This window comes from Gopherus flavomarginatus, chromosome 4, assembly GCF_025201925.1.
Source record: "Gopherus flavomarginatus isolate rGopFla2 chromosome 4, rGopFla2.mat.asm, whole genome shotgun sequence".
Classification (NCBI taxonomy): Eukaryota; Metazoa; Chordata; order Testudines; family Testudinidae; genus Gopherus; species Gopherus flavomarginatus.
Window position 1 is genome coordinate 69,889,614 of NC_066620.1, and position 13,536 is coordinate 69,903,149.

The 13,536-nt window shown below is 40.0% G+C and overlaps 1 protein-coding gene and 1 pseudogene across 2 annotated transcripts in view; one reads left to right on the forward strand and one right to left on the reverse strand.

Annotated features, from left to right (window-relative positions):
- The window catches only part of HEATR5B (HEAT repeat containing 5B), an 87,711-nt gene that overhangs the window by 4,515 nt on the left and 69,660 nt on the right, over nt 1-13,536 (forward strand). For both annotated transcript variants that reach the window (XM_050950281.1, XM_050950280.1), the window contains 5 exons: nt 133-344; nt 2,299-2,407; nt 4,890-5,039; nt 7,358-7,529; nt 9,628-9,785. In XM_050950281.1, coding sequence (XP_050806238.1) covers nt 133-344; nt 2,299-2,407; nt 4,890-5,039; nt 7,358-7,529; nt 9,628-9,785 — 801 coding nt within the window. The remainder of the gene's footprint in view (nt 1-132; nt 345-2,298; nt 2,408-4,889; nt 5,040-7,357; nt 7,530-9,627; nt 9,786-13,536) is intronic.
- On the reverse strand, nt 1,044-1,122 carry LOC127050401 (uncharacterized; annotated as a pseudogene).

Sequence of the window (13,536 nt, forward strand, 5' to 3'; positions counted from 1 at the left end):
TATGTGCAGGTGTAGAGTATTTTAGATTGAAACATAAAACGTGTCCCTCAAAAGTTTGTGGAAACTGGTAGAAATGTTGAATTACATATGAATGGAAAGAATATAATAACATAAATTTTGTTCCTTTAATAGACAGATGTCAAGGAAAAACAAAAGAAGCTTGTGGAACAGCTAACTGGACTTATCAGCAGTTCCCCTGGGCCACCCACACGTAAATTACTGGCTAAAAATCTTGCGGCTCTGTATAGCATTGGCGATACATTTACTGTCTTTCAGACACTTGATAAGTGTAATGACATTATCAAGAATAAAGATGATACTGCTGCTTATTTACCGACCAAACTGTAAGTAAAATGTTGTCTTAAGAGTGGGGAATGTTTGTTATAAAGTATTTCATATCTCTACATTAATCTGTATGTGTATGTATTTGTGTATTATATACATATGTATATATAATAGAATATGAAAATAAATGAGACATAACAAGAGCAGGATTGGGAGTGTAGCGGGAAGGAATTAGAGCTAACAAAGATTCACGTGGTTGTCTGGAGTTGAAGAGTCTTTCTTCCAGGTAACGAAATGTCTTCTACTCTGGACTAATTTTTACGTTTATGTCATCCAGAGGAAAGCTAATGCCTGACAGAATAACAAATGGACAAATTCCTCTACTTGGATTTTCTCAAATATTTACAAGCACATTCTGTCCCCAAATTAAAAGGTGCATGGAACCTTGCAGGTTAAACCCTAACATGGATTTCATATTTCAAGAGATAATTGTTAATGTTAGGCACTCTTCAGAAAGAGTGTTCACTGTTTGTTTGTATTCATCTACTGTAGCATACAGTGTGTGTCTCTTGAATAGATAATCTCCGTGCTCCATGTATTTAGCTTTAGCTCACATTTCAGGTATCCTAGCACAGTGTCTTTCAACCTTTTCGATAACAGTGACTGGCTTGCTGCCTTCCTGAACTGTGTCATGGAAATCTAAGGGATCGCTGCTGATCCAAGGACTGGTCGTTGAGAAACACTGTTCTAGCAGGCTCATTGGTAGGAAAAGTTTTCAACTAGCAATAATCACATATCAGATTAACTTCATTGGTTATGATACTGCCACTTAAGGTTGTAAAACCATTTATGTTACAACCCTTTGTTTTTACATACTCAACTATCTGAAATATTGACCCTTTGGGTTGAAACTGTCCTTGCTTGATTTATGCCTTTTTTATGAGAAATGTTGAGCAGAACAGTTTTTATTATGAATTCCCAAACATATTACTTTCCCCACTTAAAGACTATCCCAACTGCCATTTTTTCCCTTTCAGGTTATTCAAAAACAGCTGAACTTTGAAATGGCAGACTTTTTATGTAAGGTGTCCTTGATGAGGAGTTATGTGCTTTGATAAGTTTGAAATGAACAGTTGGTTGGATAATATGCTATCAGTGATTGAAGAATTATTGTTGAGCATTCTCAGCTGTGTATTTTAAAAACTTTAAGCGAAGAAAGCCTTGTCCCTTTGTGATATCAGTTTACACATCATCAGGGGCCTGGGATGTACAGGATCTGCTTCTGTCAAGCTGCTTCTGGAACTATTTATATGTCTAATTGAAACACAAAATTGCTTAAAATCCTTTCTGCCTCAACTCTCCTCTTTTCACCCTCCAAAAGAATGAAACAAAACAAAAAACCCCACTCCAATGAACCAAGTTATTCTAGTACCTGAACATCAGGAAAAGGAAAAAATGCAGGTGCAAAAAATTGACTGACCCAATGATTTTAGCGTATCTAAATTTAACTGCATTGTACAACATTGTATGCATTTTGAGTTTTTATGTAAAGAAAACCAACAGCAAAACTTCTATCTTTTTTCAGTTGTCGGGGCACATATATCAAAACTTAAGGAACGTACTGCTTACCTTTAACTGTTTTCTGCTGTCTGGCTGAAGACTGTTTTCGGCAACCATTTAGACCCTTAAACCTGCAAAGATTTAATGATATGCTTAATTTTACACAGGATTAGGGCCGAAGGAAAAAATCCTGCCAATGGATCAATTCAGAAGCATCCCTGTTCCCATGCAAAACCCACATAGCTGATCACTCTATTTCCACTATCTAGGTTGAGCGAAATATAGAGTAAACAACCAACATAACCACTGAATAATAAATAGATTTTTAGTAATAGAAGATGATTAACAACATACTGTACATTTAAAAAATAAATTTCCTTATCTCCTAGTCTGCTGCTAGTTGTATGTTAAACGTTAACGAAAAGATTTCTAAGGGACATCTTGTCTTTATAGGGCTGCAGTGGCATGTGTTGGAGCTTTTTATGAAAAAATGGGCAGGATGCTGGGCAGTTCTTTTCCAGAAACAGTTAATAATCTCTTAAAGTCTCTGAAGAGTGCAGAGGTAAGTTACAGGTGCATTTTAGGTCAACACATTTAGGGTTTTTTTTTAAAGCCAAAACTATTTTTTTTTAGTTAAAATGTCTTCACAGCTTTTCACTGAACTGAGCAAACAGATGCTGTCTGTATGGTTCATATCAGTGTAAAGCTATACATATAGTTGTATTATGTAAGTGTTGTAAAATTTTGGCATGTAACTATTATATAGCAGTCACTTAGTTGTGATTGCAACTGTTAAAGTTGCAAAATGGTTTAAAATACTGTTACAGCCCCTGGAATGGGGTGCTGGTCCTGTGTCACATGTACATGTCCTTGCACCCTGGTTCAATGCTCAGTCCTTTAAGATTGAGGGGCTGAGTTCAGGGAGCACATGACAAGAGTCCTGTGATTCTAAGACCATGTCTACACTGCAAAGTTAAGTCAACCTAACTTATGTTGGCATATAGCCGCCGCAGTGATTACAAGCTTTGCTCCTTGTGTTGGCGGTACATGTCCAAGAGCACTGGTACTGATTGTGCTGTTAATATGGGATGGCTTCTTAAAGCCAGTAAATTGTGGGACGGCTTCTTAAAACCAGTAACAGTTGATATAAGCAACAGGTGTCTACCTAATTAATCAACATTGATTCTACACCTTTCATGAAGGTGGAGTTATTAAGTTGATATAGCAGGGCAGTTACGTTGGTGGGAGTGAAATTTTAGTGTAGATGCTTACGTAGGTCAGCGTAAGCTGCCTTGCGTCAACCTAATTCTGTAGTGTAGACAGGTCTAAGTTGCAAGCAGCAGCTGCTGTAAACAGGCAGTCTGCCCTACTACTGAGAACCCAGGGTCAGGGAAGGACCTGGGAAAGGCTCTCAAGTAGCAGACAGGAAGGGCTATCTTCCTGGAGAAGAATGTGTCCTCTCCCCTTTCCAGCTGGCAGAAAGTGGAAAAGTATCTATTCTCAAGTGTTTTGTATGTATTTGAACCATTGTGTCTTCTGTTGATTAGTAAACCTGACCCTGAAGAAAGGGATTTGGACCTAAGCCTGAGTACATAGGGTTTATTTGGACTGTGCTGGCTGCTGAATCTGCCCCCTGACAAACAGTCTTGTATCGAGTTGGATTTGCAGAAAAAAACTTCAACTGAGGCTGTTGAGTTTGCTGTCATCTTAATGGTTTTTGGGGGCAGTGGGAGAGAAATTTGAGCTCATTTTGTTGAACTCTTTTTGAGTTTTTAAATATTTTAACAAACACCGTTTCCTAGTCTTACAGCTATTTATTTTTCATGAAAAACACATAACAAAATAGACAGTCTCTGCCAGTGTTCCCTCTAATTTTTCCCACCCATGTGCAGAATGAATTTTGTTATGTGCACCAATATGAAGGTGATATGTGACACATCACAGGTTGGGGGGCAGGCTAGGTGGAGGCCGAGGGAGGTGTGCCTCTCCCCGGGCAGGTTCCCTGGGTGCCTGTGCAGCAGTAAATAGGCTGCTGTGCGGCCACGCAGCTTACAGAGAACTTAGGTCCTTGCCCCAAAGAGCTTACAGTCTAAGTGGAAACATTCCATGTGCTCATTAAGGAATAGTAATTTAGCTAGATTCCAAAAAAAGAAAAAAAAATTGTTTGATTTTACAGTTGTCATAGACTGAAGTTTGAATACTGAGTGTGCCAAGTACAAAATTACACATTTAAGAAAAGTTACATATGTGTTTAGCTAGTTAAATGTGTATTGGCAGGTTGAAAGCTTTGTGGATGGAGGTTATGAACTATGTAAACCAAATAGTTCTAGATTCTCCCTCCCCGTTTTTTTTCCTTGTTAATATATCTGAGAAATAAAATGCAAAAAATTAAACTAGGAGATTGAATCCAACATTAAGATTGCACAATTACAATAGCAACGGCTGCGAGTGTACTATTTTCTATTCCTGTTTCATATGGAAACCATAGATGCTGGAACTAGGGGTGTGGGGGGTGCTGCAGAACCCTTTGTCTTGAAGTGGTTTACATCACATACAGAGCTTACAATTTGGTTCAATGGTTCTCAGCACCCCCATTTTACAAATTATTCCAGCACCCCGATTGAAAGTGCACATTAATACATATGTTTATTACTATACATATACCCAGTGCTTGAAGTAGAGTGAAACAGCAGAGGGAGCTCTCGCTACACCACCAGGAAGGACAGGGGGCTCTTGCTATACTGTGAGCGTACACATGTGCCATGTGGCCTAAAATAACTGAGACCATTTTACATACTTACGTGTAGCATTTGCAACTACATGAACACTACACAATAATTTCATGGTATTTGTTCAGTCTCTAGCTATCTTAAGTGGTTTTATTTAATTGGTGAGTTTGTATCATCTGTGCACACCAATATATACAGCCACAAAAAGAGAAGGTGATACAACTATAATGCTGATATTTGGGGCACACATAACTATGAAGAGCTGTTGATTGTGAATTGCTTTTTTTACCCTTTACTTTCTTTTCATGTATGCAGTCTCAGGGCCGAAGTGAAATATTAATGAGTTTACAGAAAGTTCTAAATGGACTGGGTGGTGCAGCAGCTTCATGCCACCGTGATATTTATAAGAATGCACGATCTCTGCTGACGGATAGATCTATGGCTGTACGATGTGCAGTAGCTAAGGTAGGTACATTTTTTATAAGGTTTAAAAATCCAATATTATTTGTGCTCTGGATGCTATGTTCCTGTAGTTGGGCTTACTCCCAGTTCTTTATTGTGTACTGTGGTATGTTTCTGAAATCATAGTACTTGGTGCTATTTGAATATAAAATTGGTAGCCACGAAGTGAGTTATAGGGAAAATGGCAAATTTTGCTTTTGAGTTTTATAACTGATGATTTTCGGTCTGGAGGAATAAGGAAGGTGAAAGTGGGCGGCATACCAGTAAGAAGTAGCTGCCAGTACCGGCCCGTACAATGCTGATGTTAAAGTGCTGCTGCGGCAGTGTTTCAACGTTGCTGCCCTTTTGCCTTCCCCTCCCCCCCCGGGCTGCTGATGGTGGGGAGGAGGGGGCAAAAGCGGCAGCTGCCCCAGGGCCCAGCGCCTTAAAAGGGCCCGGGGCTCCCGGCTGCCGCTGCAGTGGCCGGAGCCGAGGCCCTTTAAATCACGGCTGAAGCCCCAGGCGGCGCAGGCCAGGCAGTGTGGAAAGGCTGGCGCCAGAGGCTGACCCACAACCCCGCCCCTTCCGCCTGAGGCCCTGCCCCCGTACCGGTAAGTCTTTTATAGTACTTTAACCCCTGAATAAGGAGTTTGGTGTCATGAGGAATGTTTGTTCACTCTGCCATGGTGCCTTTTCTGTACTTCCATAAACTCTGACGTTTGTGTATTTATGTTAGATTGTAATTAATGTGATAAGTAACAATCCATTTTTTTTTGTTTAGTGGTAAAAAATTCGTGCTGAGGGAAAAGCTGTGTGTCTGTGTGTGTGTATCTGTCTTTCTAAAGTTATATCCCAGAATTATAGGAATTACACATACAGAATTTATCTCTACAGTACACTTCTTAGTGCCTTGTCCAGTCTAGCTTTAAATATTGCAAGTAACTGGGATTCTACCTCTTCCCTTAAGAGACTATTCCACTTTTTAATAGATCAACATGTTAATTTTTTTCCTGATAGTTCCTGATATTCAGCTACATTTTTAAAATTTTATCTTTCTCTACTTTTGTTCCATCTTAAATTCCTGTCCTCTGATGTTTACATCCTACAAATATTTATTGATTGTTTTCAGGTCACTCTTTTATTGTTTCTTGGTCAAGATACTCTATTTATAAATAATTCTTTTAATCTTTCCTCAAAAGCTAGTCTCTCCAGTTTTAGTCATTTAAATCAAGGCACTCAAGATGTATTTTGGGGAATAATGCTGTACAGACAGATAGATGAAGCAGATCATCTACTAGGTCTTTTTTCTGCTCTCTACATCCAAGTTGGAGATAAGAAATTAAATTTCAGTTTAACTTTCACACATTCCAACATCCAAACTTATTCACAAATGTATGTTTGGAGTTCTAGTTTTTACCGCAATCTTCAGACAAGAACCATTTCTACAATTGTACAATACTTGTTAAAGCCAGATATATATCATGCAGCATATTAATTTTTAACTAGAATACTTTGACAAAATTACTCCAAATCAGCAATGAAAACACACAAAAAGAACTAGTACAAGCTTTGCCTACAGACTGATGGAGAATATGGATGAGGTGGAGAGTTACACAGATTCTCAGCAAGAAGTCAGTCTGAGATGTTAAATCTCACCAGACTGGGGAGACTGTACACATTATGGATCTTGACATGTAGAATAGGATAATATTTCTTCCTAGAAGGCCTGAAGAGGACCTCTGTCAGCTATGACTAGCACAGTCTGCTCAGTTTAGAGTATCAGAGGTCCTTCGACTCTTGGATCTGTCTTCATCTCTTAGTATCAGAGGAGTAGCCATGTTAGTCTGGATCTGTAAAAGCAGCAAAGAGGCCTGTGGCACCTTATAGACTAACAGAAGTATTGGAGCATGAGCTGTCGTGGGTGAATACCCACTTTGGATCCAACGAAGTGCGTATTCACCCACGAAAGCTCATGCTCCAATACGTCTGTTAGTCTATAAGATGCCACAAGACTCTGCTGCTTTCATCTCTTAGATGTCCCTTACAGTCTTGTACACAAAGGAGGCTGAAAGTATCATTTACTTCAGATATTTCAAGGCTAGTTGAGTATATTAAAACAAAAGAGGTGCCATGCTTTTGAAGTTTTTGCATAGTCCCATGGTTTTTCTTCAGTGGTTACTCCAGCGAAGTTATCTGGGCTTTAATGAGAGAGGCAAAAACAAAAAACCAATCCAAAGGGGTCCATATTAACATGTCTGCCAAATAAACCTAATGCGTAGGCTTAATGACAGAACGGAAAAAGTAGACTGTAGTAGTATTCAATAATTCTTATTTTTCTACAGTGCCTACTGGAACTACAAAATGAAGCTGTATTTATGTGGACTGCTGAGCTAGAAAATGTAGCAACACTCTGCTTTAAAGCTCTGGAAAACTCAAATTATGGTGTACGAGTTGCAGTATCGAAGCTTTTGGGGACAGTCATGGCTACAGCGTTGATACCAAAACAAGCAACAGGTATTGCATTATATGACAACATGACGTGGTGTGTTATTGTTTCAGTTCATGGAAGGGCTTTTTTTTCTTTTTTGGTAGACTTAAATTTTAAAATGAATGAACTAAAATGAGTGAAGTCTGTGGATTTCCTATTAAATTCCTATAAGGAGATAAAGGCAATAGTTTAGTTTTAACTTACAAAAAAGTAATTCACCTGGCATGAAACATGAAAACAAAACTGTGAACAAAAGCACAGTAGCTAAGATCTCAGCTATGATTCCTCAAGACTAGCATTGTACATATAGATCTCCAACTTGTTCCCACCCATTAGTAGGGCTCCGTATCTGTCACGGAGGTCGCAGAAATCATGGATTCCATGATTTTCCGTGACCTCTGTGACTTCTGCAGGGGCCAGTGTGGCTGACCCCAAAGCTGCCCAGGCAGCTGGCTCTGGGGTCAGCTGTTCAGGTGGCCCCCAGGACAGCCACAAAGCTGCTGCTGGAGTGGCCCCGGGGACAGCCACACTAGCACCTGCTCTGGTGGCGCCTGGCAGTGGTCCCAGGGTGGCCGGAGCAGCTGCAGTCTGCGGCCCCAGGCAGTGGTCCCCAGGCAGCTGGCCGGAGCAGCCGTGGTCTGTGGCTCCTGGCATCTCATGCCACTGGCCCTAGATGGCCCCCCATCAGCATCCCGGACTCCCCCCATCAGCCACGGCCTTCCAGCACCCTCCCTCCCCAAGATTTAATCACAAGTATTTTTAGTAAAGGTCATTGACAGGTCACGGGCCGTGAATTTTTGTTTATTGCCCATGACTTTTACTAAAAATACTTGTGACTAAATCATAGCCTTACCCATCACAACTGTAGCCTGATCCACCTTGTAAAATGTGTAGTTGCTGGAATACCCACCTATGTCATCCTCTGCCCCTTGTAGACAGTTATTGTGGTAAATATGTAGAAGAGTAAATATCTAGTTTAACAATCTCAGAGTAATGAGACCTAAAATACTCTTGTTGTTACCTTAAAAAAAAAAAAAAAAAGCTTGAAATTGCACGTTCAAGCTCTGTCTGTGGTGAGATTGATTGGCTCCATCATTCTCAAAGGGGCATAGTTCCACAGCTATAGCACTCATGGAAGATGTAATGTAGGCAAGGGTCAGTCTGGCTTAGGCATTTTTGCGGTTGTGTGATCTAACCATGGCAGTCAAAACACCTGAGCCTTGTCTTTGCTAAAGCCTCCACTGGCACTACCACAGGTGGAGTGCATCCATTTGGAAATTATGGGTCCAAAAAATTCCTAGTGTAGACAAGACTTGAGAACCAGAATCTGATGTCTCAGATTTGCACTAGTATATTGACTTATATAAGATAAAGCTATTATTGTGCATGCATGTGAAAGGACAGTCATGAGTAGTTTAAAATGTGTGAATTTATAGTGATGCATCTTTCTTGATATTGAAGGTTAGAATTAGGTCTGTATATCTTATTTTATTTTCTCTTACTTACTTCCTCAACGCCCACCATCACCACATACACAAATCTGAAACATAAAGCCTTTCAAAGTGGGGAGGATTCTATTACTTAAAAAATAAGGCTTTATTTATGAACTTATGTTATATGGCTGAGAAGTACTGAGTGTGGCACCCTCTGCAGCATATCAGGTTTGTTCCTTCAATGCGGCCACAGGGAATTCCTAGGGAGAAATGCAGAATGCTTCTTTTCCCCCAAACCATGTTACCGTGGGGCACCAAGAGGCTAGACTTGGCCATCTCCCTTTATTTCAACTGTTTTCCCCCTTCCTTCAAAAATTTGCACATCTGGGCATAGAGCTGTGGTTCTGTACATGGATGCTGGCAGCAGTAGTTTGAGGCAGATCTGAATGGTTTGATCCTTGTAGTTTGTTATTGCTTTTGCTATGGCAGCTGTGTGAACATCTTGGTGAAGAGCACAGGAGGGAGTCTTCCAATGAGAATTCAAAATAATAAAAATGCAGAAAAAATAAGGATTAAAAATGGATTCATGGTGGCAGGAATTATATGAATATTTAATGGTGCTTCTTAAGATGGCTAGATTGTCTTGTTTTAAAAAGTATACAATTAAATGATTGCATTCTCTTTCCAAAAGTGATGCGTCAGAACGTGAAGCGGGCTACACTGGAGGAAGTCCTAGAACTTATGGCCACAGGGTTTCTTCGAGGAGGGTCAGGATTCCTAAAAAGCGGTGGTGAGATGTTGAAAGTGGGAGGGTCTGTCAATCGGGAAGTGCGAGTTGGTGTCACACAGGTTTGTGATAATTTTTAGAAGTTTTTTTCCTCTTATGTTTTCTGAAAATATAGTAACAACATATACCTTGGAGCTGTTAGCCCTGTGTGGGGAAAAATGTGACTATATAGGCTCATTAAGTTATTGTTCTTTTATTTGTCTTGGAACAGTAGGATTGCATAAATGTATAATGCACTTTCTTAATTTGGAAATTTGTATAAACTTATTTATGAATTCAATTTGACTTTCCTGTTGTTCACCTGAGATAGTTATGTTAGTTCTATGCACTACATAAATATTGCTATTATTTTTTAGCTAGTAGTACTGGCTGACTTTTGAAAGCTTTTTTTTTTTTTTTTTTTTTTTAAATTAGAGAATATGACAACCACAGATTAGAGTTTGCTGTATATACTGGATATATGAAAAATATCATCCAATCGCAGTGTGCTAAGAATACTCCTTAAAACCATTTGAAAAATAGATGATTCAGAATGTAACTTAAATTGTATTTCTCCTAACGAGAACATTACTTCTGTTCTCTGATCCGTATTGGCTACCAGTTGGCTTTCTGGGTAAAGTCTGCAGCCCTAAATCGTTTGGGTCCTGGCAAGCCTGTTAGACCATCTCTCTTCCCTCAACTGAGATCGGCTGAGGTACTCAAGGTCCCAGTCACCTAGTTTAAAACAAGTAGAGCTGGGCATCAGTATGGGTCCTCAACTCTGAAATACACTTCCTCCTGTAGTCAGCTTGCTAGAGCCCTGATCTATGGAGGCTCAGTGCGCTACACAGGACTCCTTTGTTTTTCTCCAAGGGTCCTCTGCATATTCCAACTCTTTGAATGCTCCGAGCAGTGCAGCCCGAATTATGGAATTCTAGCTAGCAGTCACTGTTGGAGTGTTCATGTGCCTCCCTCACCCCTCCACCCCAGTAAACGTTCCAGGATGAGGGCATAAAAGGGGGGTGACTCTCTCCAGCTCCTTCAGTTCCTTCCAGCTGTCACCAGTGGAATGGATTAGGAACTGCTCCAGGGTGTTCCTAGATCTGTAGCTAGTTTGATCTAGTTAGTTCATAGTTTGGTAGTTAGTCCAGTAGTTAATAGTTTTGATATTAGTATTATAGAGTAAATTAGTTATAAGTTTTTTGGTGCAAAGGTGGTGGAACCAAAGACTAAAATCCCCAGATTTAAAATGTGCATATCATGTCTGGCTGTGTGTCTGGCATCTGACGCACATGCTGGAATGAGGGGCACTCCCTGTTGGAATGCTTGATTCACTTAATCTTTTGCAACATGAGTGAAGAAGAGAGTCAGAACAGCCTTCAAGCAATTTTACCACGAGAAGCTCTGTCAGCAAAACCATCCAAAACTAGGCAAATGCAAGGTTCATTGCAGAAACCAGTTTAGGCCTTGAATGAATCTGCAAGGAAGAAAGATAAAGCTGCCTCCTCAGTACTCAGCAGTGATGGATCCGGAAATAGGAAGGATCCGAAGAGGAAAGCCTACTGTGGTGTCATCCTCTGTTTCCAGAGCCAATCCACAAGAAAAAGACTCAGACATTAGGGGTCACATGAATGCTCCTATCCTCATTGGTGCCAGCCTGTTTGAAAAGAGCCAGTCTGTGAGAGGGTCTTCAGGGAACCTACTGGGTATACAGATTCTTGTGGTAGAATCAGGAAATGTTCTTCTTCAGATCCAATTCTGTTGGATCCAAATGAGCCAGATCCAAAATTAAAGCTAAGGAAGGAGTGGTTTGGGGGAAAGATTAAGGATCTGATCACTGATATTGACACAGCACCACAATGAATAGTAATGGCGCAGATATATAGATTGGGTCCATCTCTGACTCTGTCAGTGATTAACCTTGTGTTGCATTTGCGCAGGACCTGGACATTTTCTTGGTACCAATTCAAATGGATGTTTCCCCAGGGAAGAGATGGAGAGTTGAAGTCAGGATTTCTCCATTGCTCCTGCCAGCTGAGGCTCCTTCTGTGTGAAAAGGCTGACAAATTGCAACAATTCCCTCAGGAAGGTCTTGCTTTGTTCCATTCTCATTTCTTTTTTAATTTGTTAGTAGTAGAACCTGCACTATTCATGTTGAAGGGTACAAAAGTTCACTCTGCTGTTAAAGAAGGGAAAAGGCTGGATGTGTTTGGGAGGACAATATTTTCTTCAACTCCTTTAGGTTTATAAATAGTAAATTATGAAGCTTTCATGGCTAGATATCAGTATCATTTATGGGGGAAACTTTTTGACATTCCTGAATGCACTACCCGAGGAGCATAAAAGATTAACAAATACTTTTTTAGTAGGAGGGCAACATGTGGCTAAATATCCATTGAGAGCAGCATCTGACTCTTTAGGTGCATCAGCTAGAGCAATGACTTCAGCTGTTGCATTAAGAAAACGTGCTTGGGTAAGATCAGTGCATCTTTCTCAGAAGACAAGGATGAGATTTGAGGATCTTCACTTTGAAGATGGCTTGCTTAGTGCACAGTCAGATGACTTGCTAGGGAAAATGAAGAACGACAGATCTACAGTGAGACCTTTGGAATTTAATACAGCAACAGGATCATCTGCAGTTCCATTTTTTCTATACCAAAGACAATATCCACTTTCTTTGTCATTGGTTCCTTACTCTATCAAAGGAAGAATTATTGCCAACCTCAACATCATTCCTCTCAACAACAGCAAAACAAAAAGAGGTCATTTAAGCATCACAATAAGAAAGGTAATCTTCAACATCATTGTCTTCTGCAGTTCCTCCAAGATCACAGAGTTGACAAAAAGTCACAGCTACAAGTCAGCCTGGTTAGATTCTGTTATCCTCTGTTTGAGGAACCACCTGTCCCATTTTTACCAGCAGTGAGAATTAATAACATTGGGCAGCTGGATTCTAGAGATTATTGAATGTTGTTATTTGGTACAGTTCAAATCCCTTTTTTCCACCAACCCCTCTCTCCTATTCTGTCCTCAATGAAGGACCTGGTTCATTTGGGTTTGATCAGAGAGTAGGTTTTTCCTATTAAAGAGTCTAGTTTCTGCATGTTATCTCTAACTTCTCTCATCTATTCTCTGTGCCTTCAGTAGTGGTTTGCAGCTCTCGATTTAAGATGTGCATTTCACATTTCAGTATGGCCAACTCACTGGAAATATCTGTGTTTCATTGTAGGAGAGGAGTATTTTCACATAAAGTATTCAATTTTTCTGTAGCCTAAGAGGGTTTAAAAATGTCACTGTTGTAGCAGCATAGCTGAGAAAGCAGGGGATTTATGTATATCCCTTACCTTAACGACTGGTTAGTAAAATTTTGTCGAAGGAAGAGACCCTGTTTCATGTAAATTCCAGTCTGGAATTAAGTATAAATTGGGAAAAATCACTCCTAAATCCAACTGAAAGGATCTCTTCCCTAGGGATCATATTGAACTCCGTTATAGCAAAAGCCTTTCTTCCAGAAGAAAGATTTATAAAATTAAAATAATCTTTACATCTCCTACTGCAGTTTCCTCAACAGCCAATACTATTTTTATTCTGTTTAATGGGTTTCTTAGCATCAGCTACATCAGAGACCCCACATGCTAATCTTTGGATGAGAGGTCTGCAGCACTAGCTAGGGAGAAATTACAAACCAGGCACAGACAATACACGTTGCAAATTGGTAATTCCACAGTAGGAGTTAACAACACTGACGTGGTGGACATGCAGTCCAAATGTGATGAAAGGTATACCATTCTGTTTCACTATGCCATCAGTAATATTTACCTCCAATGCATCTAC